Source organism: Rutilus rutilus (assembly GCF_951802725.1).
Source record: "Rutilus rutilus genome assembly, chromosome: 17".
In the NCBI taxonomy this organism is placed as follows: domain Eukaryota; kingdom Metazoa; phylum Chordata; class Actinopteri; order Cypriniformes; family Leuciscidae; genus Rutilus; species Rutilus rutilus.
The window spans coordinates 16,795,228-16,823,029 of record NC_140230.1 but is presented as its reverse complement, the minus strand read 5'-3'; the positions used below and the strand labels follow the sequence as shown (position 1 = coordinate 16,823,029).

The 27,802-nt window shown below is 36.1% G+C and overlaps 1 protein-coding gene across 2 annotated transcripts; it reads right to left on the bottom strand.

The window, feature by feature from the left end:
* Positions 1-911: 911 nt before the first annotated feature.
* prkcg (protein kinase C, gamma) lies at positions 912-27,802 on the bottom strand. 2 transcript variants are annotated; one of them, XM_084384690.1, is made up of 17 exons: positions 27,151-27,802; positions 25,948-26,291; positions 22,554-22,585; positions 21,399-21,478; positions 18,723-18,834; positions 17,753-17,881; positions 15,365-15,521; positions 15,000-15,201; positions 14,020-14,196; positions 10,622-10,795; positions 7,600-7,691; positions 7,359-7,421; positions 7,125-7,263; positions 5,271-5,351; positions 5,062-5,169; positions 4,736-4,876; positions 912-3,210 (listed from the first exon to the last, which is right to left on the bottom strand). In XM_084384690.1, the coding sequence occupies exons 2-17, from the start codon at positions 26,175-26,177 to the stop codon at positions 3,049-3,051; spliced, it is 2,079 nt and encodes a 692-aa protein (XP_084240816.1). In that variant the 5' UTR covers positions 26,178-26,291; positions 27,151-27,802; the 3' UTR covers positions 912-3,048. The 2 variants fall into 2 exon arrangements, with proteins under 2 accessions (XP_084240816.1, XP_084240817.1); XM_084384691.1 differs by having other exon boundaries at positions 25,948-26,214.

The following is a 27,802-nucleotide window of genomic DNA, read 5'->3' as shown; positions in this document are numbered from 1 at the left end:
GTCGACCTGCCACATTCCGACACTCTCCTTATAAAGAAGCTTCAGTAAATTAGTTTCAGTATGGAGGGAAAGACATTTTGGTCAATAGTGTATTGTGAGAAGACAGGCAGAGAGCAGCATCATTTACAGTAAAAGAGTGAGTCTGAAAAGGAGACATAGGACTCATTTTCTCCTTACATTATAGCAATTAGTGCAATTTTCCCTGACAATTAGTCAGAATCCAAAGGGAAGTATATTTGCAGCTTCAGCAGAATCCAAGATTTACCTGCTACTGAATCTTTGTTGGATTTGACAAAAGAAAATGTGCAGCGTGTCTTCTGAAACTCTAGATGAGAGACACATGATTACTGGGGTCTTTTTCTCAGAAGAAACATCTGAGAAGCAGCCGACATAAGCAGAAGTCTGTCTGGGAGAAATAATTGAGCATTTTTTTATGTTTCTTTTTATCAGCAAACACAAAAAAATCCGAAGAATGCACCAATAAGGGCTCTCATTTGTCATCATCCATGTTGGACTCAAGCCCAATCTCATCCTTTCTCAGTTTTTCCTCTGTTAGTCCCATTATACTTTAGTATACGTATTTTTAGACATGATATCAATAGCATAGTACACTCTGACCTCAAGAAGCGAAAGATGGAAAGAGAGAGACACAGAGATAGAGATCTACATTATATACAATAATACATGACAAGCGAACACTTCTGAAAGCATTTTATTTCTTTAACACACCTTTTTAAACACTTTTCCGATGCTGGAAATCTTCAGTTCAAGAAAAGATGAGATTATAGAACTAAAAAGAAAGTCAGACTGGGGCATTAAAAAAAAAAAGCAAAGCAGTGACGGAGATGAAGACAGTTACAGTAAGGAGGTTAGGGTAGTTTTTAATAGGCAGGGTATCTAAGGGTATCCTGTTATATCACTCATGCCCACTGGGACGGCACTGAGGGAGCGATGAGTGGAGAGAGGAAGTGTTGAAATTGAGAGACGAGTGTAAAGGTCTGTCATCTCATCAGCACGAACACAGACTCCAGAGACGTGACCAGTGAGACGAGGCCAAACAGGTCACTGATAGAGTGGACACACACAAAGAAACTGATGGGTTTACTTCATATATTTTATTTTCACACTCTGAAAACACAAAACAACTCAATGCAAAATCATTGTGCAATCTATCTATCTATCTATGCATTTAACTAAATTATTTTTGATACTGAGGTTTAACCGTTTATTGTGATTGAGAACAGCGTAATTACATCAATACATGGAATTTTCACTAATTAGTACATTCATATTTTAAGCACTTTTTAATCTAACGTTTAGTCCCGTTTGCCTAGATGTACTTCGCTACAGAGTTTAGTTCCAACGCCAAATCAAGCACCGCTGCTAATCGGTTGGGCTCAACAGAAATTCACAGGCAGGTGTGATGTAAATAGAACTATATCTGCAGACATTTACAGTAGATCTCCATTAGCACCCTGGTTTACAAAGTATCCCATTTACATAACCACAAGATCAGCAACTCTGGGATCAAATAAAAGGCTGAGGAAATTTGACCAATGACCAGGTCAATTTTGCCTAGTTACAAATTCCAGGAATAATGGACATGATACTGAAATTTTTTTTGGTTTTTAATTTGTAAATGAATTTCAGTTATTTTCATCCTACCTTTACACATATCATTTCACCTAACCTGTCACTCCTCCTCTCCTGTCTTTCCCACGTCCTAGCATTTTGTCGTCAATGCAATGTTCAAGTTGTATTAGTAGGGCAGTTTGGGCACAGTGTGCAGACTCAGGTCTTTCCAGGTCAGACATCATGAATTTCACTATGCAAGACAAGTTCATGCTGATCTCTGAGACCTCATATTTATGTCGTACCAGCTTCAAACAAATAAACACCAATTAATTCATCCATAAACTTGAGATTTCAAAAGCTGATTGAAACCAATTTAGCAATATAATAAGCAATATGTATGCACTGTAGATAAATCAAATATTTGGTTGATAACAGTTGGGGCTGCTTTTTCTTGACACTATAGGTTGCCAAACATTATAATGAGATGTCATTTTGATTTTTATTTTATGCTGATGTAAAAATGCTGATGATATGATTGAACATGTTCATAGAAAAATTCTATTTTTTATTCTGAATAAACATTAACATGTATACTTTATAATACACTGCACATAATTTATATAGATATGCATATAGATATATGGAATAAATCATAAATATCTAAATTAGCATTTTTTCATAAAGTCATTTGTTTTAATAACAAGGGAACATGGATCCCAATAACTTATTTTTGTAAAATACTTAGATGATGCAAACATTTAAAATCTGTATCATATTTGGACTGAATTATGATGCATCTACATATACAGTATGCTCTAACATTCATGTCACAAACAAGTAGTTTATATGCTGAGCATTAATACCTTTTTTTTTTTTGCATCTAGCTGTCATGTGTGTGACTTCTAAATCATAATACTGAGCTTCTATACCAGTTGTCTGATGCTAAAAGGATGACCAGTGTTTGCTCACCTGTCTACACTTATTTGGTTAACTAAACCAAACCAGAGCGAACAGGATCTCACACAAAGACTGAGTTTGATCTGAGATGAAATAATCAGCTTGAAGTGAACTTTAAAACATGGGGGCAATCATGTTCATGCTGGTTTCTATGGTGCAGTCAGTTATAATTAGGTCATGGCAACTACTAGCATCCAAAAGGATATCCAATAAGATCCTATTGTCCAATGAGATAATGGCATGAACGCATGACCCTTAAATAATTCAGACTGATACTCTCAGAGTGGACCGGCTAAATATTATTAATGCTTAGTTTTTTACTGTAAAGATCATTTAAATCAGTGTGGTGTTGATTTAGAAGGAGATGTTTGGTCTAATTGAGACGGACTCCTACTGTAAGCAAGCTAAAGCCAGATTACACAATGTTTGTTTTTTTGGTCACTGTAGTTTAAATCATGAACAGGAGCAGAATAAAAGTCACAAGGTGGTTGATGAGGATCGATTAAGGATCGATTCTCAGACAGCTGTGAGGGGTGAGGGGGGAAATTCCGGGTTCATGTAGGAGAAGCCTTGGAATTCCTCTTGAGTTATGGCAGCGAGAATATCCGGGTCAGAGGGCGTGAGGACAGAGGGGGCGGATGTGAAAAACTTATCAAAGTTTTCTCCTTTTTTGCCTCCCTGTGAGAATGGCACACGCACAAAAAAAAAAATCAGTTGGGTTAAGTTTATATCTATTAATTATCAAACAGACTGCGTGGATGCTCTTGATGATAATCTAGCGCTGTGAACTCAGAGCACACCTACTTACTTACATTCACACAGCATAATAATAACTGCATAGATTAGCATGAGCAATATGGGCAAAGATCTACAGGCAATAGGGGTCAGGCTTATTTTGCTTCTGCAATCTTCATTAGAAAAAATAACACTAGTAAATATGAAAGCACACATGCACAGATGCATGCTGAAAATAATAAGGAAGAGCAGGCAGAGCACATTAATAAATATCCAGTTATATGGTTACTGGTTTAAAATAGCTAAAAGAAACTGCCACACACACGCATACTGTACAACGTTTATCTCCCTAAGAAAATGAGGACATAGCACAACATCTATTGTTTCTTATAATTAATGAATTATAATGAATAGTTTAGTCATAGCAAACAAGCTAATTCTATACCCATAAAAAAATAATTTTGTTAAAAAAATATATAAATGTATATAATACATAACTATAAATATATAAAATGTAGATATTTCATATAATCATTTATTTAATTCTAACTATATATATTTAAGTATTTATTTATTCATTTATTAATTTAGCAAACACTTATCCAAAGCGACTTACAACTGAATAAAAAAAATATATATATAAATAAATAAATAATAATAATAATAATAATAATAATAATAATAATAATATATATATATATATATATATATATCAAATAATTTATTATTAAAATGCTACCACTAAAAATAAAATTTGCAGTAAAAAAATTATATATACATACAATTTTGGTTGATACCAATAACCGATAATTCTTTATACCGATATATTGGCAGATAAATCTAAATCCAAATTTTTAAATAATTTTTGAGAGCCTGATTAAAAACAAACAAAAGTCTCACCATTAAAAGCCATGTCCCAAGCATAAAATTATAATGTTCTCATTATAATTTTATGTAGCCTATATGACAGACTTGCACTAAAAATGTTTGTGTGATTTGAAGGGATTTTTGAAGGGATTTCAATCATATTTCAGGCTACTCAAAACCATCATTGCAAACAGTGCACATCTGAGGTTTTTTTATTAGCCCGATAACGATAGCATTAAAAATGAACGTATATCGGATGATACCGATGCGGTGGCTGATATATCATGCATCCCTACTATATATATATATATATATATATATATATATATATATATATATATATATACATACAGTATCTCCATATAGCTGTGTGATATATATATATATAAACTTAGACAGATACATAAATATACATCCATCCTTCAATTTATTTCTGTATTTATTTATGAATAAATCCCCATAAATACCGCCAAAGGGCAGTTTTGATAACCTTACATAATGAAAATAAAAAAATGAGCCCATGTACACATTTGTTTTTTTAACATGGTGGGGTAAACCTGACCCACACACAGAGACAAGTGTTGTGATAGGTGATACTGACACTTCTGGGTTTGAAGGGAGGCTGTATCTCCAGTCTCTCCAGCCGGTCCCAGTCTATCCAGCGGAAAAAAGGATGCTCCCGCAGCTCTCTCTCGGCATCCTCTCCTCCACCCAAACGCTTAACAGGGTTCTTGGTGAGGAGCTGGGGGAGAGACAGATGGAGAAAAACAGAAATACAGAAAGGAATCGAATTACGCTTGTTGTCTAATTTAAGTCACAGTTTTTGGAGGTAATGTTAATATTAAAGATGGGATAGATTGCTCTGTGCATGCACTGTGATCCAAGTATATGTAGGCAACAGAGATGAAAGAACAGGAAGTAGATTACCCCTTTGCAGATGGCCACAGCCTCCCGAGAGAGACTCTTAGGATATGAAACGCTCTGTTCCATGATGGACTGAAACAGCTCCTCCTCATCTATGCCATCAAAAGGAGGCTGATGAAAAGAGCGAGACAGAGGGAGAGGGTGCCGGGGATGAAGATCTATTGAGAAAAGGACAAAATTAAAGCTCAAGGAATAAGAGGATGAACACTTACCTGCCCGGCCAGCATCTCATAAAGGAGGACTCCATATGACCACCAGTCCACTGCTTTACCGTACGGCTGATACGCCACAATCTGAAAACAATACAGATCTATTGTAAAGGGCTTTTTTAGTCTAGATTTATTCAAATGATAATTAAGAATTCCTTTTGAATTCCAGCTGAATTCTTTCATTTGTACTGAGGTAGCAAACAGGATGTAGAATTCTCAATTGAATTAAAATGAGATTCAATAAAACTAAGTGTAGTATGAATTGCCAACATGCCATCTTGTACAAATTATATGTGGAATTTCTAAAAACATGAGATGATATTAAAATGTGATAACATTTATATTCATATTACATTTTCATATTAATAATATGTAATATCATTCAAATGTGTAATATACTGAATTGAATAAAATAAAATTACACTACTATTCAAATGTTAGGGTTAATAAAAAATTTTTTGGGGGGAAATAAAAAATGTATTCAGCAAGGATGCATTAAATTGATCAAAAGTGATGGTAAAGACATTTATAATCTTACAAAAGATTTATATTTGCTGTTTTGAATATTCCATTCATCTAAGAAACCTGAAAAAAATGCATCACGGTTTCCACAAAAAATATTAAGCAGCACATCATAGATAATAATAAGAAATCAGCATCAGCAAATCAGCATATTAGAATGATTTCTGAAGGATCGTGTGACACTGAAGACTGGAGTAATGATGCTGAAAATTCAGCTTTGCATCACAGGAATAAATTAGATTTGAAAACACACTAAAATAGAAATGTTATTTGAAATCGTAATTATAAGATCAAATTAATGCAGCGTTGGTGAGCATCAGTCTTCTTTCAAAAACATTTACAAATCTTAACAACCCCAAACTTTTTGAATGGCAGTGTAGGTATTTTACATATTTAATAAATGATACTTCACATAATATTCTTCAAAATGGAGACAAACAACATAAAGCATGATGACAAGATGAAAACCTTAAGTAGAGCACTAGGTATGTTCTGGTAGGTTTGTTCTTGTCCATTTTGTTCCTCCGTTGTCTGATTGTGTTGAATTTTTTTGAATTGCAATCCAGTAAATTCCATCATTACAATTCAAATTCAAATTCAACACCCTGTGGAACGTAACCAATTCAAATCACATTCCAACTGAAAGAGAGCCAAAACATAAATTCAGAATTTTACCCATCCCTTCTAAATGCTTTATAATTTCATAATGTTATATTCTCAAAATCAGATCAATTAGAAATATGCCCCTTGCAGAGTTGCTATTACAGGCCTCTCAATGTGCAGATAAGCTCATAAAAATCATATTAAAGATAATTACACAATAAATATGCTAGTGTCTCTGTGTCAGCCGTGAGTGTGTGTCACAGCGTGAGAAAGAGAGATTAATTTCCTTGCCTGCAGGGACACATATTGCATCTTTTCAAAATGACATGGACACAAAGATCAATAGCTTTGTCTTTTTTCCCCCCTTTTTTTTTACATAACGTGATCAATGTGAGCCAGTTTAACTGCTGGGTTAATACAGTACTGATGCATACTGTGCTTTGGTAGACCCACATTCGCACTTATCGCCTTTACGTCACACAGCAAAACACAAACATTGACGATTTAGCACATACATCACTCGAGTGGGATGTCCATCATGTCGCCGTGTAGTAAAACACCGCAGTGAACCTAAATTAAATCACACACAGACTCGCACAAGCACATACAGGCAACATGTGCTGACTGCGCATATCCACTGAGTGTTAATGTAAACACAGAGCCAAGGTCATGAAGAAGAGAAAGATGAATCAAACAGGAGGAGAAGAAGGATGGAGACGGAGAAATGGAAACCTCAGGTGCGATGTAATCGGGTGTGCCACAGAAGGTGCGGGTGGTGTCCCCTGCCATCATGCCTTCCCTACACATCCCAAAGTCTGCTATCTTTGTGTGTCCTTCACTGTCCAGCAGGACATTGTCCAGCTTTAGATCTCTGCAGATCAGAGAGAGAAAGAGAAAGCGAGAGAATATTAAATGACTGTAACATATGGTGTGCTTGCGTAAGGAGATTCCCATCGTGTCTTGTACCTGTATATGATTCCTTTGTTGTGCAGGAAGAACAGACCCAACGCTATCTCAGCTGCATAGAACCTGTCAACATCAAAATCTCTCATTAACTCCATTAAACACACATGCTGCAACTGCAGGGCAGAACGACAGAATGATGCTGAACGGGTGCATTTAGAGACAGAAGAAAGGGGGTACAACAACAGAGAAAAAGCAGGCAGGATTAAGACGAAAAGTTGAAGAAGAGAAGTGCTGAACTCACGCTGCGTGTGGTTCTTTAAACTTGCCAACAATTTGGATGTGAAACATAAGATCACCTCCATTCACGTACTCCATGACGTAATACAGACGATCCTACAGCATGAAAAAACTGATTATTAGTAATCAGCAGATAGGCAACTTCAGAATATTAATAGGAACTAAAAATGAATCACCAATCAATTCACTTGTTCTCATGATATATAAGTAAATAATACAGGAAATGCCACAGCAGATTAGCAATCAGTCAAATCGAAAGATAGATGTTCATAAATACATCAATACAAACACAATTAAGACCTTGTGATCACACAAAGGAAAATATAATAATTTAGAGAAATTATATTTAAAATAAAGCATGGGTGAAATGCTTAAAAATGCATAGGTTTTAAATTTAGTTGAAAGTAAAGGGTTAGTTCACCCAACTTTTTTGGCCTTCAAACTCTAGAGTATCATTCACTCCCATTATAAAGCTTGGAGGAGCCAGGATATTTTTTAATATAACTCAGATTGTGTTTGGCTGAAAGAAGAAGTCATACACCTAGGACGGCTTGAGGGTGAGTAAATTATGGGATAATTTTCATTTTTGGGTGAACTAACCCTTTAAAGCATTAGAAAGAATATATATATATATATATATATATATATATATATATATATATATATATATATATATATATTTTTTTTTTAGCTAATGAAAGGCTAATGAAATTGTCTATTGAAACCAGAGTGATTATATATACACCCACACATGCAGCACAACTGTTTTCAACATTGATAATAATACGAAATATTTTTCGAGCAGCGAATCAGCGACACTGAAGACTGGGGTATTGATGCCTAAAATTCAGCTTTGCCATCACAGGAATATATTACATTTAATAATATATTAAAATGGAGAACACTTATATTAAATTATAATACTATTTCACAATATTACGCTGTAAAAAGAGATAAGTTGACTTAAATTAAAAATGCTAATTGAAAAATGTAAGTTATGTGAACTTGACAATTCGACATAACTATTACAACAATTAGCATTAAGTTTATTTACTTTATAATTTTAATGCAACAGGTTTTCTCACTTTTTTTAAGTTAAGTCTACTGATCGCTTTTTACAGTTTTACTGTATTTTTGATCAAATAAATCCAGCCTTGGTGAGTATAAGAGACTTCTTTCAAAAACATAAAAAATAAATAATACAAATTTGACTTTACACAGCCTGTTACATAAACTCTGTTGTAAGTTGAGACCAGCATGTTTTCCCTGTTGCTTCAGTATTTATCACCTACAGCCAGAGCAAGATAACAGCTGACTTTATCTGCAGAGTCATCTGACTAAAGCATCTGGAGTTTGTAGGATTTGAACTTCTGACCAGTGGGATGCTGCGTTTTTCCACTGGGCAACTGATTGCTTTGACTCTATTTCTCTATTCATGTACTTGATACAATGAGACACAGTTTAAATACACAAAAGAGGTCATTACTAACCACAGTCACATTGAGTGTTTGTTACAAATTCAATCGACAGGGGAAAAACAAATTTTACAAAAAACTCATTTACCAAGAGTAATTCAAACCTTCACAAACCATTAAAGCCAGACATAAACACACACACACTCACTCCTCTTTTTCTCCCTTTCAGTACAGCAGCTGCCAATGTATTTCATTAGGCTAATGCCACTTTGCAAAACGTGTCTGCTGAAAGAGGTCAGATGATTAGCACTACCAAAAAGCAGAATGAGGCAACTAACATTTCAAAAAGGCCCTCCAGATTCATTAGTTAGAAAAAAATATTTATCGTGTCCAAGTGAATCGTGGAAAAATGATCAATGAATCACCTTTTATGATGGAGATTGTTCTAGGTTGCCAGTTTAGGACTCACATGACAGCATTCCAAGAATATAATTAATACATTGTCAGAAGCCTCTGCTATTTTGTTCATCCATTGTTCATGCTGACGTTTTATGAACACTGTTAGTCAAAATTGTAACAACAATCTGTTCTTGTTAATCCTCTCCCTCTAAGGACTGCTAACAGCCTTGTTCAGGTGCCTATCTAGGCCAATGTAAACAACCATCTAATGAGGTTAAAGAAGAATAGTAACCACGATGCTTTAATTTTTATTATGATTGAACAGCTTTAGTCCATAGCTAACACAATCATTAATCTGCTGTAGGAACCTCAGTAGAGGTGCAATAAAAAATAAAAACATTTGACACAAAAAGTACTTTTGAAAATTACAACAGTTACAGTTGTTATGCAAATTATTTATTTAAAAAAAGTAATTAGTTAGACATTAGATATCTAAATCTACTCTATATTGACATAAAACTGTATTGTATGTCTTTCGTTTATTTTCAGCTTAATCTAGCATTATTAAGACATTAACGTCAATTACAGTAATTATTAAACAGAAATATTATGTGGTGACTACTTAACTACATTTTACTGCTGAAGCCACCACCATTTTGAATGTTCCCACATGATGTTGCAGTTTACAAGTTGTAATTAGGAGCTTTATAAGGATGTGAACTTTTTTTGCAAGTCAGAATCTCTTAATTACGGTAATTCCAAAATGCAATGAAAGTCATGCTTTGCTTTATCTTGGAAACTCCCCTGTTGTTAGACACTTTAACCCGATGAATGGCATCAGTACCTAAAAACATCAGTGGTGCATCCACTCCACTAGGTGTCAGTATACTATCAACCAGCACAAAACAAACTCAAATTTACTGCATTCATCGTTACAAATAGCCAGTCGTTGAGCTGGGAGGCCACATGTGGACATTAAGGACCCACAAAATGTCAGTACTCATGTTCTAACTGTGCAAGGCCAAAAAAGTGATTTAAAAATCCCCCTGAAGGTGAAGAGCACATCTGTTCCATCACTAAGGGGCGAATGACATTTCAGCCCATGTATATTTCATAATTTACAAATGTGCATATGCATGTGTAAACCTCATTCCCAGGCTCCCACTTTCTTTAAATCATTAACCATTCGCACACGACGATGAACACACCGACCTCAGTCTGAAAGGCGCAGTAGAGGGCGGTCAGAAAGTGAGGTCGCCCCGTGAGGCCCAGCACTCTTCTCTCCACCATGGCGCTCTCCGTGTCCTCATCCTGAAACAGCACATCTTTCTTCAACACCTTCACTGCAAACAAGCGCTCGCTACCCCTCTCCTCTGCCAACAGGACCTGCGGGATGACAAGGAAACCTCGCGTTAACATTTCTTGAACATTAATAATTAAGAGTTCATCATCTTCTGCACACACTCCTCCAACAGCAACTCAATTGGGCAAACACAAAATGACTGCAGAAAACAGCATTCAAAGTGAGTTTAACATGCATAAGGGAACATTACCTCAAATAAAAAAAAGAGAACAGAAATTCTTTCATTTCATTTACTCGTATGATCCTGTTCTCTTCATGTCTTTTCCCCCCTGCTTTGTGTCATTTTTCTATCTCTGGGTCCCAGGCCTCTCCTCTGCGCTTTTCTTTAATCTCTTCCCTCGTTTCTATCCTTTCTTTAGCGCGGTTCTGCGCCCTGGAGGATGTGCTGTCTACTGAGTATAACCCTGGCCTCTTATATAACCAAATATCTTGTGAACACACACACACACGCACGCACAAGTGTACGCACACCAGAAACACGCTAACACATAAAACATGTACTCTAAAATGATTTGATATAAATGAGCACAACCACAAGGGCAAATAAACATTCCTCCACACGCTCAAACAAACGAGTGTAAAAAGCACACACACTCCCATGTCATTCTTCCTCAGGGATCAAACAGCTCAGAGTCCTTCACTTGTATGCTCTTCTCTGACACACGACAACATAATTTAGATTCAGAGGAACAGTGCTTTGCTTGACCAAAACAAGACATTGGCTCTGAAATATTCCAACATCCCCTGGGCTGCTTGTGGACACACAACCCCACCAGGTCTTTCTTACATGTACCACAGATTGCGCTTTAGTTATCACTTAACGTGATTGGCCAGAAATGACCATGTGCCTAAGTATCTCCAGGTATTTTGAGGTGTACGAGATACAAATCTCACTGGGCCTTGAGTCAGAGCCTCTGCTTCCTCGAGGAAGAGAGGCACAGGCACAGCTGCAAATTTTAGATAGGGAAATCAGCCCCCTCCTCTTGCAGCTGGGACCAGAAAAGCTAGCGTTTCCCCTTCTGCCTGAATTAGCAGCAGCTCAGGAACGAATGAGACAAGGGCCTAATTCAGTTCCAAGGACGCTGTACCCTTCGCACTCCTTATTGCATCTACAGGGAACATAGAAGTAGACGTGTTTGTTGATGGGTGAGGGCAGTCTCATGTAGCCTGACTTTCGGCATTAAAATCTGGTCTGCTTTGCAGCCGATTCTGTCCCAAAACCACCTAAGCCCAAAGTATACTTCAGTTTTGACACAAATGCTAGCATGTGTGAATAGCTTAACGCATAGCCTTTCAAAGTATATGGTATTTGGAAGACATGTGCGCTGGAAAGTTTCATCCTTATCCAGTGTTTGCACTATTTCTCTCCATTAGTTATAAGTGATAAAAATGTCTTTGGACTCATTTAAACTAGAGTTGCTGGTATCTCTTAATTGCCTCTCACAAGCTCTTGTCAATGCAGCTGTCTATTGTGGTTGCTGTCTCCAGTAGTTTGTGATTGTTGTTCCTCTGTCTCTTCCATTTCCTTTTCAACAATGTTGAAGATGCCCAGCGTTGCCACCTTGAGGACAAACTAATTAGCGCAAAAACATTCAAGCTGCATTTGCAAACTGAGCATACCGGGTATTCGCAAATAGAAAAATCTGTCTGTGTGCTTACTATGCTGATGATGAAATTTGTATCAAGCGCACTACTACAAGCATACCTTAGCGTACACAGAAAAATGTAAGTATACTTCAGTTTTGACGCAAACCATAGAGTATACGTACAGCCGAACGCATAACGCTGAACGCTGTACTCCAGTGCACACTGTTTGAGTTCAGCCCTGTTTTTGTGTCCGTGTACAACAAAAGTGATATGAGAGCTTTTAAAGAAGGGGCCACAAGCGGGCATGTGTCAAATGCATCTATCCACCCTCAACGGGCGGTCACACTACAATTTTCATTCTATTGACTTGCATGGAAATAACGCATGTGAATGTGGGAAACCGGAAATGCAAACTCATGCAAAGTAGTTTCGGATTTCGCTGCGTTTCAAAAGTTCAAGGTTGGTGAACTCTGACCTGCAAATTCGTATTACGCGAAGATATGTGACCAACAAAACGGCACCTTTAGAGGTACAGATGCTTGCCACTGGGGCAGTACCCTTAAAAGGACAACTTTGTACTTTATCTACCCATAAAAGGTCAGGTGCATTTTAGTACCTTATAGTATTATGGACCCTTGAGCTACTAAGAACTTTTACAAGTAAATAAGAAACAAATATGTCCTTTTAAGGGCCCTGCCCCAGTGACAAGCTGTTGTATCCCTAAAGGTTGCAAATTTTTTTCTGAGAGAAGATCAATTCGAATAAAGTGGTAGCGGTAAAGCGGTAAAGTGGACTCGATTGTATATTGTTTACATTTTGGATTTATTATTATTCATTATATGTTGAATTAAGGTTTTTAAAAAAGATGTTGCAGAGTGTCATGTCATATCATGACCATTGCAATATCTGTAGTAATATCTGTAGATGTTAAGGGTAACACATTACAAGTAGCATGAGTTACATAATCAGATTACTTTTTTCAAGTATAGCGAGTAAAGTTCTACAACAAAATATCTGAATTACTTTTTCAAATAAGTAATGCAAGTTTTCCCATTATTGACTGACACCTCTCCTGTCCTGTTGTTGAGAGAAATCAGGAGTTAGGTGCAGTGGCAGGGGTGTAACTTTCCCTAACACTGAGTGTGACTGCAGCTTCACGTTCAAAGCGGTATACTTTGAAATGCCTGGGCGCTCAACTGAGCAAAGACAGAGTGGAACGAGGCAAAATTAATTTGACCTGAGCCTTAAGAAAAATCTGTCTGTGTGCGTACAGTACACACGTACTATCAACTCTTTCAACTCAGTACCTTGTAAACATAATTTGTTTACAGATGAACCAATAAAAAAATAAAAATAAAGCATAAAGCAACCCGAACAGACTGAAACTTGTTGATTACAGTCAGCGCTTGCCGTTTTGGTGTTCAACATGCATCAGACGGTCAGTGAAGCGAGTGGGCGGTTCGTGGGAGTGTTGTCTGAGTCTACACAGTTTTCTGGTCCTTTGACAACCAGGAACGAAATACATCTGTTTTTTACACATCCAAAAAAATGTGGTGTCCGTTTGCTGTAGTGGCAGCATGCACTGTTCATTTTACATAATAGCAAAATCCAGATTTTGAATCGCACATTTTCATTGTGACACCACTGTAATTTCAAGCACCTTGCCAAAACTCCCTTTGCCCAGAACCATGAGGAAGTTGAAATCGTGCAGTCCGACTTTGCCCGTGTGCAGTGCAGTGGGAGTCGGGCTCAGAGCGGCTGGGGTCACAGTAGGGACAGGAGTTGTCACGTTAACATGAGGAGGAGGAATAGAGGGTTCGATAGCAGCCTCTGGTACCTTCAGAAAAGAGAAACACAGGATGAGAGAGAGAAATAGAGAAAAATAATAGTTTGTTTCAATATAGACATACACTGCCCTCCTGTGGATGTGTTATGAAAGTGACAATTATGGTGCTCACTGAAGAAGACTTGGAGATGGACATCTAGAACATGTTTTGCTGCAACGTTGAGTGTGCAGTGTTTGAGCATGTGGCTATTTGACTCAAAAAGAACATTTGATTTTAGATGAATGTGTTTATTTGTGGACCCATGATGGCCCCCGGCTTCTATTAGCGCTCTCTCTGCTGAATATTGCATGTTTATACTTATATATAAAGTGATTTAAAATATACCTATTACAGGAATAATCTTCCCTAGAGCAAGCTGGAGTAAAGTGCTTTGCTCAAGCGCACAAAAATGATGCTTCCTGGATAGTCACTTAAAGGTTTGAGTCAACAACTTTTCAATTGTCATCAATTGTCATGGCAACTGTAAAGTTGCAGGCTACACTCCCTAGTGCCTATAGTTGGTAATATTAGGGTGTAGCCATACTAAAAAAGGTAACATGAACACAATAAAGTTCAATTTGTTCAAGTCATACCATGTTGGAAGTAGCCACAATAACCAAAAATTAAATCATCAAATTTAGTTTAAAACATCTGTATAGCTGGGCAGATCATAAAATGACAACTTTCACACAAAAAAAGTATGACCAAAAATGAAACCATCAACCTTAATTTAAAAATGAGCTGTGTAGGTGGTCAGACCATAAAAGTGACACTTTTCACACACACACACAGACACACACAGCTATGAGAGTACCTGCAGGTCTGGGTCGGGTACAGGGATGTTATAATACTCTCCCTCATCCTGGTTGAGAAGTTTGAACCAGCCGCTGACGGAACGTCTGAATATCTCAGTAACACCAAATGACAGAGCGCCCATGAAGTCATTCCTTGAGGTCCGATCCCAGTCCCAGACCTCTACAGACAAACGCCTGTCCCACTGCCTCCCACGCACTGAACTACACTCAGACAGAAGGAAAGATAGAGATAGCCTAGCATCCACTCAGAAGACTTAGCAACAGCATAGCAAAACCTTGGCAACCACCCACAATACCCTAGCATCATTGATGGCAACGACTTCTGCATCGTACACGCATACAAACAAATGAAATAAACACTCACAAGGTGAAGCTCTCGTTCCAGATGGGGTTGAGCGTAGAACGGATAGTTTTGGTTTTCTGTTTGCTCTGGCTCTTTGGATCAGGGATGAGTTTGAGCTTCACATAAGGGTCCGACAGGCCGTTAGGGTCCATGGGTATCAGGTTATGTGCCTCATGCACTAAAGCGTAGAATACATATTGAGAAGTAAGCATGTGTGTTTATAAATAATAGTATTTGCATGAATTATCTTATGCAATAGAACAAATGAATGTACATGCAGATGTGCACTGTAAAAAAACATGTTGTTTTAACTTAAAAAGCAAGCGTTTGTTCTGCCTTAAAATTTTGAGTTTAGTCAACTCAAATATCCAAGTTTCACTTAGTACAATTTCACATTTCAAGTTGATTAAACTTAAAATTTCAAGGCAGCAAAAATACTTTTAAGTTGAAACAAATGTTTCAACAGTATGCTTTTTACACATGTGTTCACTTCAGATGTATTATTAAATTGACCTGTCAGAATGACATGACAGCGGTGCATTTTTTTATGCTCACATTCTCTGTAGAGCATTAGTAGTCTTCTCACTACTCATTAGACTCTCTATGGTGGTGCTGATGTAAGAGCCACAGGCTTAGTTAAGTTGACACAGTGCAGCTAATGCATTGTAATACAGCAGATTGTGTGAGTATAATTAGCTTTTTCGTCATGTACTGATGATGCTGTATGCACACATTTCCCTCTGCTGGAGGAAAGCTGAGCTGAGCCATCTCCAATGTGCTTCCTTAAACAGCAGATTCTCTCTGTGAGCAAAGGAGTAATTCTTCATTGGGGTATAAATACAGCAGGAGCACCTTAATAAACATTACGCACACTTTCCATTAATAAGGGATAAAACAAGGACAGCCATTATTCATTTTCTAAGGGGTTTGAATTTTTCGCAATCCGGTTACCAAAACTTGGGGCCATGTATTAACCTACATATTTCTTTTACATTGCAATTTTCTAGTAATAAATGAAGTAGTAATAAACATTTGATACAATTTATTCATATAAAGCTAATACAATAAAAGGTACAATATACAGTTACTGAGCTACATATGAGTATCCTAAATTAATCTGTCACTCAAAAGGTTTTATATAGTACATTTTTTCTTACAATAATTTGGGGAACAGGTTTGAATGTCAAATGCGACCCTGGATCACAAAACCAGTCACAAGCCGCACGGGTATATTTGTGGCAATAGCCGACAATACATTGTATGGGTCAAAATTATAGATTTTTCTTTTATGCCAAAAATCATTAGGCTATTAATAAAGATCATGTTCATTGAAGATATTTACATTTCCCACCGTAAATAGATAAAACAATTATATATGTAAGTGAATGCAGCACAATCGCCAACATAAATGGACAACTTTAAAGGCGATTTTCTCAATGTTTAGATTTTTTTTGCACCCTCAGATTCCAGATTTTCATATTGTTCTATCCTAACAAACCATACATCAATGAAAAGCTTATTTATTCAGCTTTCAGATGATGTATAAATCTCAATTTCAGAAAATTGACCCATGTGACTGGTTTTGTGGTCCAGGGTCATAAATGTATAATTTGTGTAAAAAAATTAATAAATATATATATATACATAATAAAATATATATATATATATATATATATATATATATATATATATTTGGACACTTTCTGCATTGTGAAAAGAAAAAAGATTTTTTTTTTATTTTTTATATATATATATTGCAGAAAGTGTCCAAATTATGTTACTTGCCAAAAATTGTGTCAAAATTGTAAAGAATGTTATTTTTTTGTAATGGGATAAATCATGAAGTAACATGGTTGCATGCTTTTTTGGTCATTACAATTTGTTAATATCAAGCAGGGTTTTTTTGCAAAAACAAGTTTAATATTAATTAGATGGATTATATCAACATCATGACATTGTTGTATCAATTTTGTTGGATACAGTCAAGAATGTCAAGACCTCATATGTGGGACAGCACAAAAATAAAAATATGTAACATATACTGTAATAACATAACTTAATGTAAAGTAAGTTTCCACAAAAAAGTCATGGAACACTAAAGTGCAGTAGAGCATCCATGAATGAGCTTTTTGAGAAGTCTTACAGTGTTCATCAGTTTTAAAACTCACGTGTGCCCGGTTTCACAGACAAGGCTTAAGCTAGTCTCAAACTAAAATGCATGTTTGAACTGTTTTAACTGAAAGATACTTGCACTGAGATATCTTAAATATGTCAGTGCGATTGTTTTGTCTCAAGATGCATACCACTAATGTTTTTCTAAGGCAAGTTTACTTAAATGTCCTAATTTAACCAAAGCTTAATCCAAGCCCTGTTTGTGAAACCAGGCCACGAAGTTACAGGTATGTTCACCTGTGACATATAGGTCTTCCTTCTCTCCACGCACGGTCAGACGAATCCGTCCCCTTTTCTCAGTGTGGTCCTGTCCGCACAAGCTGGGGACGCTGCTCTCACAACGCTTGTGTACATTAATGTCACAACCTCTCTCACACAGACACACAAACAGACAAATAACACAAAAGACAGAAAGAAAGAGTGATGTACTTATAGTCTCCTGCCTGTCCAAAAACAATAATTCTAAAGTCCAAATCTAATATAAACAGTGTAATTGTTAACAGCCATTGTTATACGCTGTACATTATGAGACAACATGCTGAAACAGCAAGTGCTGTCAGCTGCAACAGCCTGCTTTATTATTTTCTTAAAGTGTATCATGTCATGCAAATTATATTAGATGACGTTTATTACATGGATTAAACGATAGTGAAAGGGAATTCATTCAATCTGATATACAGTATTGAGATGTCTATTAAAAGCCTGAAAAACATCACTCTACAGACAGTAATACAATTACATTATAATTACAGAAATGATGTTCATTTAATAACAGCGATCTTGATAATTATGATATGCTAATCTTAGAATTGATACAGTTTAATCAGGATACAAATGTTGTAAAAAGTATTTAAATGATATGAATGTTGTGCTTCATGTAGAATTTGAGCAAGAAATTACCATGGACTTAATTCATTAAAAGTTAGTATAATATTATTTACTGTAATTTGAAAAATAAATATTTGAAAAAATATATATTTCAATTTACAATCATTTATATATCCTTGCATGGCTGGCAGGATTACGCTGTAAACCCTAAAATGTATATGCACAAAGAATTTGAGTAAATTCAATTTTACCCAATCCCTCAAAAACGTAGTGAATGAATTTAACAATAATATAATATAATATATATATATATATATATATATATATATATATATATATAGAGAGAGAGAGAGAGAGAGAGAGAGAGAGAGAGACTCACTGGCACATTTCATGCCCTGATGAATGAGGCCGTAGAGCAGAGACCCACAGTGATCACAGAAGGTGGGACTGGAGTATGTCTGTACTTTAAACTTGTGCTTGCTCTTGAGATCCTGGAGAGAGGGACAGAGAAAAACATTGTCCTCATTTCATTATTTAATCGCTTAATCCGTTGGCAAAAGCACTTTGATGCGTTTTCATATTTAAAAAAGAGGGGCACCATGCACACCCAGTTCCTGGAAATGGTTGGCCATGAGAGAAAGAAAAAGAGATTTAAATTATGTGTCTGATAAGAAGCCCTCTCATACTGTTCTTTGCTCTATAAATAGGACAAGCTTTATGCACAAACAAACACAGATACTCTACTTTCCCTCTGGTTCTCTCTCTCTCTCTCTTTAAAGGTCCAGAGGAAAGGCTTCATTTTGAAGTGACTTTTTCACTGGGAGCCAATTAGCCAGGGCTATTTTGAGGATGAATGGTGGATGAATATGAGTTCTGCTCAGCTGTGAAAACTGAATCCTCCTAAATGCCTAAACCCCCTCCACCCCACCCTCGTTCCCCTCTCTCTTCCTCATTCCCACTCTCTGCATGCTGCCCACTCCTTTTCTTCATCCTCTGACACTTCTCTCCGTCTCTGTCAGTCTGCCTCATCCGCCTTTCACACAGGCATCATTGTCTACTCTTCCTTATGGCCTAGTTGCACACAAGCACTCCTACTTTACCGCATTTTACAACCATTCTATTTAGCAGCTTATGCTAAATTAGCATAAAAAGGTTGTAACTATGCTCCTGACACGATAAAATAAATACCCTAGCTTTGATCCAAACCCTCCTGAGCTGGCCTCACTGCCAACATAGGCAGATGCCTTTTAAAACAGCATCCTAACCATCATGGAAGACAAGATTCAGAGCGCTCAACAAACAAACATTGCTTCACACACTCGATTTGCATCGATTTCAGTAGAGTTTGACGTTAGCATGTTGCTAAGCTAACAGTGTGACTCGAATAAGCATTTTTTATCACATCGAACTATTTTTATCAGCACTTTATGGTATTGAATGAAATATATAGGTATGCAATCAACATTTATCTCACTTTGTCCACCATTTATTTTTTTCAATGTGCTTCTAGCAACGACTTAAACACAATGGATACATTTGAGCAACGGACTCCCATAGACTTAATATAATATCAATACAAAATAATATCAAAGAATATAACATCCATCCATCCATTCTCCGAACCGCTTCTCCTCTGCCTAATGTAATGTAATATAATACAATATTATAAATAAAAGTACATAAATGAAAAACAACACTATTTTATTTATTTATAAGTCTTATAAGTACTTGTTAGTTCTTGTAAGTATTTGTAAGTTCTTTTTTAATATCAATTTTACTTGCAAAAATTGCAAACAATTATAATTATTATCGTTAAGCATTATATTGTTGTATTATATTGTATTGTTTTAGATTAGATTATGCCCTAATATATATATATATTTTATTTTTATTTTTTATTTTAATTAATAGCGATTAATCGCACCTTTTTATGAAAGAAGGCCAGTATCACCAACACCAATATTTTTTCTCAATTTTAGCCATTAATTATAGCCATTCAGAATTACAGTATAATCAATTTGAAAATTGATTAGGCTTTAAAAAAATACTACAACTTTTAATTTAAGTGAACTTGAAACAATCTTCACACAAATCCATTATAATAAATGTCACATTTACCTGTGCCCTTTAATATATCAGGGCTAAAAAAAAAAAATTCTGTTGGCTCAGTCAGACCAGATCAGATTTTTACTTGCCCTGTCAAAATGCACAAAAAGTTATTGTTTTCATTGTTTTTGACGACAAAAAAAACAAAAACAGATGCTGCGTTAATTGCATTAAATATTTTTAATGAATTAAACTAAAAAAATAACTGCACGCGATAATGCGTTCATTTTGACAGCACTTTTCACTACAAAAAAAATAAATAAAAAAAAAGTGTATTTGGAGGAAGCAAAATTGAGCTGTTTCACTTTCGAAACAATCTTTGGAAGAGGCCCATGATGCCTTTGATGAAAAGTGCTGCCTACGTAGGCTGCTAACTAGGATTTGGAACAGAGGTAGTGTGTTACAATATAGCCCCTTCCTTGTTTTTCTCTTTCACACATATTCTCACACTCACTCTGTACTGTACGAGTGTGAGTAGCAGTGTAACACCATCATTTCACATCCCCTGCATGTTTTATCATACCGTTGCACGAATATGAGAGAGTAAGAGAGAGAGGAAATTGATATTCTTTTTCCTATAAAGCCTCTTCTTTTAAAGAAAGTATGCAGGCGAGAGCAATAAAAGGCTCGTCAGGAAAAGGAAAAATGTGTGTGATGGTGAGACCTACTTCCATATTGGCTTACTCAGCCAAAAAATAAATGGCTTGCCATGCAAAAATGAAGAGGAGAGAGACAGATGGGGTACGGATGATACAGTAGAATAAAAGATGAACTGCGGTGATCATAGCAGAAAATCAAGCATGAAAAGGAGAGTTATACGATGATCAAGCAAAATAAATATAAAAAATGATAGGACAAAAACAACACCAAAAATAATCCTAATGGAAAGAGGATCACATGCACATACTGTACAAGTTAACAGAGAAAGACACAGACGGAACATACATACCTCTTTGGGAGCAGTGATGGCTCCAGGACAAGTAAAAGTGACGAACTCATGACAGCGTTTGTGCACCACAAAACTGCAAACTAAAAGAAACGCATAGCAGTAAAGCATCACAGTTTGACAAATAATGGTAGAACATTTTATTAATATTCCCTATGTTAGGGGCTATAGATGATCATTAATAGACCAATGAAATCATTTATAATGAGTACACTTAATAGATTTAATAAACAATTTTTCATAATTTAATCAAAAACATTAAATGTCATAATTCATGATATACACTACCGTTCAAAGTTTGGGGTCAGTAAGATATTTTAAAATGTTTGTTTGTTGTTACCAAATTATTTGATCAAAAATACAGTATATTATTACAATTTAAAATAACGCTTTTATATTTTATTACATTTTAAAATGTCATTTATTCCTTTGATCCTGGTCTCCAGAAATCCAGGCTTCAATGTCACACGATCCTTAATATTTTTTAATAATACTGCTATACATTTTTAAATCAGAAATGTTTTATAAATGTCTTTACTGTCACTTTTGATCAATTTAAAGTTTCCTTGCTTTTTTTTTTTTTTTTAGAATCCAAACCCAAAACTTTTGATTGCAGCAAAAATATACTGTTAAAGTGAGATTAAATGGAGGGAGTATGTCATTTAGCTACAGGTCATTGCTACATTGCTTTTTTGCCCTATTTATACAGGACAGTGCAGACAGCAGATAAGAAGCAAAGTGGGGAAAAGAGAGATAGATGGATCAGAAAGGACCACAAGCTGGGACTTGATCTCAGGTCAAAAAATGGCTAAGCTCAGACTTTGCTGTCTCAGCGTACACATTGTCAAATATCAATCGCTTCAGCAAACCACTTTTCGATCTTCACATGGACCCCATAGACATTGAGGGGGACATGGAATAGGCCTACAATTTTACGTTAGGTCCCCTTCAGTATGGAATATTTGGTTACATCCTTGGACCTGGGATGCTCATGCACAGCAATGCATGATATCGAGTAATGCAATTAATTCATAAATAGGCAAGGTGACTTTGATGATAGGAAGTTATTTTGCATGTTCTGCACTCATTTTGTTTTTGAGTACATGTGTGGAATGAATTTAAATATTGTAAAATGTGTGACAGATTCGAAATCCTTACCTTGACACTGGAATCCTTGCTTTCCGATTCCCCTGTAAAACATAAACAACAACTCACATATTGCTGTCTAATTATATTGTATGTAAATGCATAGATTTGTGAGAAAGAGCAGATCTCACAGAGCTGTAGTGTGTGTGTGTGTGTGTGTCTCCGCACAGAGGGCAAACAGAAGACATAAGCTGCTAAGGCCGTGACAGATAAGGTAATTTCAATAAATCCTCATCCGACGGGCAATTTAAGTGCTCTTCAGTTCACCATAATAACAGGTTGCTCTGCTCATGATATCTTTGCTATGCAAAACACAACTTAGCATAAATCCCTAAAGTAATAAAATAAGATACTTTGACACCCAACACTTTGGGCATGATATCCTCTCAAAATTCATCTGAGAGTTTCTACGACTCTGTGTGAGCGTCCTTCAGACCAGTCGACAGGGTTTGAGAGATGTGAGCCATCAACATCAACATATACTCAGAAATATAGGATGAGACAAGACAAGGGCAAAGGGACAGAGAGAGGGAAAAGAGAACCAAGTTTATAGGATTCAATAGTAATTTATGTACTGTATAGGGTTCGTTTAGGTACATTCAGTTGCAGTAGTCACCTCAATGTCAGAATAAATAAATAAATATATAAATAAATTGACCTAAATTCACCCTTCACTCACAAAAATACTTAGGCCTAAATTTAGGATGTATTTGAATTGCAAATAAAATTTCCATCCATTTGGAATACACAGTTTTAGCATAAACACACTAATAAACAATGTGATATTTGTCAGTCATTTCATAAATGGAAGCGTTAAGATTTTTGTAATGTACAATTTGTAATGTCCAATGAATGGAATGAGTTTTAAAAACACAATAACCAGGTACAATTCAACTTGTTTCAATCTCATAATTTTAACTAAGTGATAACTGATTGTTCCTTAGCTAGCCATATTTCAACCATGTTCATTATTTTTAACTGAATACATTTGATTGTTTTCAAAATGTACAGATTTATGCTGATTCCTAAGCAATTTGAACAAATTGTTGCTTTTAAACACTTTTAAGATTGACCGTATTTTCGTTTTCGGTCAAATTGCCTTTTGAATGGGAGTGCATGGGGCTCTTCTATGATAGCATCAAAAATCACTATTTTTAAAACACTAAGAAGACTCGACACGACATGAAACTGTGCTCGAAGTATCACCAGGGGCTCTACACATGAACTCGAGCATTGAGAACATTGTTTGTGTACACAGAGTTTACTAAAAAGAAAGATTTTGAACAACTCACTGTAGCTGTGTCCGCCGGCATTTTGACAGTCAAAAATAGTCGATCTCCGAATGCAACGTAACAGGGTGGAGAGTAAAGATGGAAAGCTCCTAAAGCTTAGTTCCATATTAATTCACGGATAATTTGTTTTCCCGTAAGTGAAAATCAATATTGACCTTGATTTTAAAAAGGATGCTCATATAAGAAGCAATACTAAAAAGTCAGTTCATTCGCATTCGGAGATCGACTATTTTTGACTGTCAAAAGGCCGGCGGACACAGTACAGTGAGATCTTTCTTTTTAGTAAACTCTGTGTACACAAACAGTGTTCTCAATGCTCGAGTTCTTGCGTAGAGCCCCTGGTGATACTTCGAGCACAGTTTCATGTTGTGTCGAGCCTTCTTAGTTTTTTAAAAATAGCGATTTTTGATGCTATCATAGAAGAGCCCCATGCACTCAAAAGGCAATTTGACCGAAAATGAAAATACAGTCAAACTTAAAAGTGGCGTTTCCATTCTAATTATGCTTTTAAATGAAAGTTCGCCTCGGGTAGATTAACAAAAAGACCCTAGGTTGCATTTTGGCAAGGGATGCCCTTTAAATTTCTTTCTCCCTGTAAAGTTGTTGATGGTATCGTAGCCTACTGTTGGATAATTTAAGGAAAATTAAAAAAGCTAAAAAAATATATATACAAAAGGTATTTCCCTAGTCTCCCCTACTATACAATTCTTTAGAAATTCTGTACTCCAACAGACATAACAATAAAACTTCAATGAACTGAAATGAATGGACAGACAGAGAAACAGATGCATCTATCAGAAGCTATTTGAGTTGTACTAATGAACACGAGGCACAGAAAATGAGTGGGTAATGCATGGGCCATATGGCCGGCCACAATTCCATGCGGGTTCTGTGAAGCTTGTGGTTAAATGGCAGCTCAAACAGAGAGGACTGCATAATTTAAGAAGCCCCTCAGGGCATGAGTTTTATGAGGCATGGAGGAAACTGTGAACAAGCACGGTCATGTAACACACGTGTGGGACAGTGTTCTTCTGCCCTCTCTTGTGTGTGTGTGTGTGTGTGTGTGTGTGTGTGTGTGTGTGTGTGTGTGTGTGTGTCATTGAAAGTGTCCTGGAAATGTTAACCAAGTTCTTTTGTCATGTTTTCCAGGAAAAAATATAGAAATATTTATAGACAAATTAACTAATTACACAATTACAATTAACAACAGCATATGTTGATTTTTTTTTGGTTTCAAGCATAAACCTCATTAATGTTTTATTACATATATGATTAAAACTTGCAATTCATGCATGGTCATACATTTAAAAGTATGCTTACTTGCAAGATTGTACATACACTACTGTTCAAAAGACTGGGGTCAGTAAGATTTTTTAATTTTCTTTAAAGAAATTAATACTTTCATGCATTGAATGATGTATTGAATTAAAAGTGCCAGTAAAGGCTTTTACATTGTTTAAAAAAAAAACTATTTCAAATAAATGCTGATATTTTGAACTTTCTAATCAAAGAATGCTGAAAATATTACAGTTTCCACAAAAATATTAAGCAGCACAACTGTTTTCAATGGAACACTGAAGATTGGAGTAATTCAGCTTTGCCATTAGAGGAATACATTACATTTTAAAACATAAAATAGAAAACACAGTTTTCTCCACAGTTTTTTTTTACTTTTTTGATCAAATAAATGCAGTCTTGATGTTAAAGAGGATAAGCCTCTTTCAAAAACATTTTTAAAAAATTACTGACCACAAACTCTTGTACAGAGGTGTAATACAAAAAAAAAAAAGTATCAAATTATTAAATCGCTCAAATCGCTACACTTTTAAATGTGGTCTTTTAATAAATACGGTTAAGCTAACTGTATTCGAATTGCATGGAAGAGCTAATAGAGGCTTCATTTCATAACAATTCAGTATGAACTATAAAATACAAGGCCAGTACAGCATTGAGAGTGAGTTATGATATGAATCAGGATATGGGCATTACGTTTGAAGGATTAAATCAATTCATAAATGCAGTGCAGTGTAAAGGTTATGTAAAAGTGTCGGTTTACAGCATAATAGTGTTACGAGTTCAGTAAAGTTTCTGAAGTGGCCAAAGCTGTGAAGTACCAGATGAAGTCAGTGCAGTGGCTGCAGAAAGTGGGCTGCTTGAAGAACCGGGCAGTGAACTGGTGGTCCTTCACTTCAATGATCCTCTTGTGTTTGAGAGCTCCCTTCCTCTGGAAGACTGGCAGCCTGGGGGGAGGAGATAGAGGAGAGGGGAGCGGAGAGGAGGACGGAGATGGGGAGGACAGGGCCAGGGGAGACAGAGATGGAGACGGAGAGACCGGGGTAGACATGCTACCAGTTGGACAGAGCAAGACACAGAGAACAAGACTGGGAGAGGGATGGATGGTTTATGCAACCAAGGGGTGAAAGAACAACAAGAGGAGAATAAATAAGAAGAAAAACGTCTGGTAGAACACAGGTTACATGGAACGTAGAGGAATGAATTCAATAGGATGTGATGGCAGATCGGTTTGTGATGTTGAGGAAATGAAAGGAAGAGATTCCCAGGAGAAGGAAAGGGAGGGTGAGAAACAGAGAGTAAAATAGAGGTTAATACACACTCCAAGAGAAACTTCCACTGGGACTTCAAAACGCATAGCGATTAGTGTACATTCTGCCCTACTTCACACACACACACACACACACACACACACACACACACACACACACACACACACACACACACACACGCACACACGCACACAATATTGTATCATATATAATATAATATTATACTTCATTAAATTAAAATGTATAAAATATGTATTGTTTTATATAATTTTAAAGTTTAAATTGTCATTTAAATTCGATTTTATATATAGTTACATATATACATACATATATACATACATATATATATATATATATATATATATATATATACACACACATAACTGAACAAAAACTGACTGTTTATTTTTAGCTGATTTAAGGTCAGTCAGAAATGGAGTGCATTAGGATCGATTACATTAATAAAACAGAATAAAGGAAGAAAAGCAGAAATAAATGATGACACAGGATCAAATCAAACAGGAAACAACACTGAACAAATGATCGTCACATTAATTAAAGAGGAGATCTACAGAGTGGGAGAATGAAGAAAGGAAACAAAGAATTTAGGACATCCACCAATGAAAAAATGACAAAGACTACATTTATGAAAGAAAGAAAGAAAGAAAGAAAGAAAGAAAGAAAGAAAGAAAGAAAGAAAGAAAGAAAGAAAGAAAGAAAGAAAGAAAGCATACAAACAAACCCAACAGGTACCTAAATGTGACAGTATTGGTTTCTCCTCTTCCTCCCACTTCTTCTTAAGACTCTTGCTATTCTATGCGATCAATCCTCGGCTCATAAAAAGTACAAAGGAAAAAAAAGAGACAACCTCACCAAACAGAAGGTCTACAAGAGAGGAAACACACCTGAAAAAAAAAAAAAAGAATCAAACCCCAAAAACGAAATTAAGAATGAAAGGAAGGATGAAACAGCAGCTTTCCAGGAAAGAGAGAAGGAGGAGTGAATGGTTGTATATTCCTTTATCCAATAGAGAGAATAGAGGGGGTGAGGAAGAGGCGATTTTCACTTTCCAAGATTGAATCTGTTTTTACCAACAGAAAGAGGGGATGAAGTGAAGTGAGACAGAGAGAGAGAGATAGGGAGAGAGAGGGAGAGAGAGAGAGAGAGAGAGAGAGAGAGAGAGAGAAATAGGCAGCAATTCATTTTTGAAATCTGGGTTACCCCTCTCTAGAGAGTAAAAAAAGAGACAGATGATGGGAGGGTGAGGAAAGAGGACAGAGAGAGAGAAAGAGAGGAAGATGTTGGCCACCAGCTCGCTCATCCTCGGACAGCCAGTAGCTCCAGTACAGTAGGACGGAAAAGCAAAGAAATCTGATCAGTGATCAATAATCCGCTTCAGTCTGTA

Excerpts from the sequence above, each read along its gene's own strand:
- prkcg (XM_084384690.1), bottom strand. The coding sequence starts at position 26,177 with ATGTCTACCCCGGTCTCTCCGTCTCCATCTCTGTCTCCCCTGGCCCTG. Across the intron at positions 17,882-18,722 it reads TCAGGGCATGAAATGTGCCA|GTTGTGACATTAATGTACAC; the intron begins GTGAGTCTCTCT and ends TGTGTGAGAGAG. Across the intron at positions 7,692-10,621 it reads ACTGCGCCTTTCAGACTGAG|GATCGTCTGTATTACGTCAT; the intron begins GTCGGTGTGTTC and ends TTCATGCTGTAG.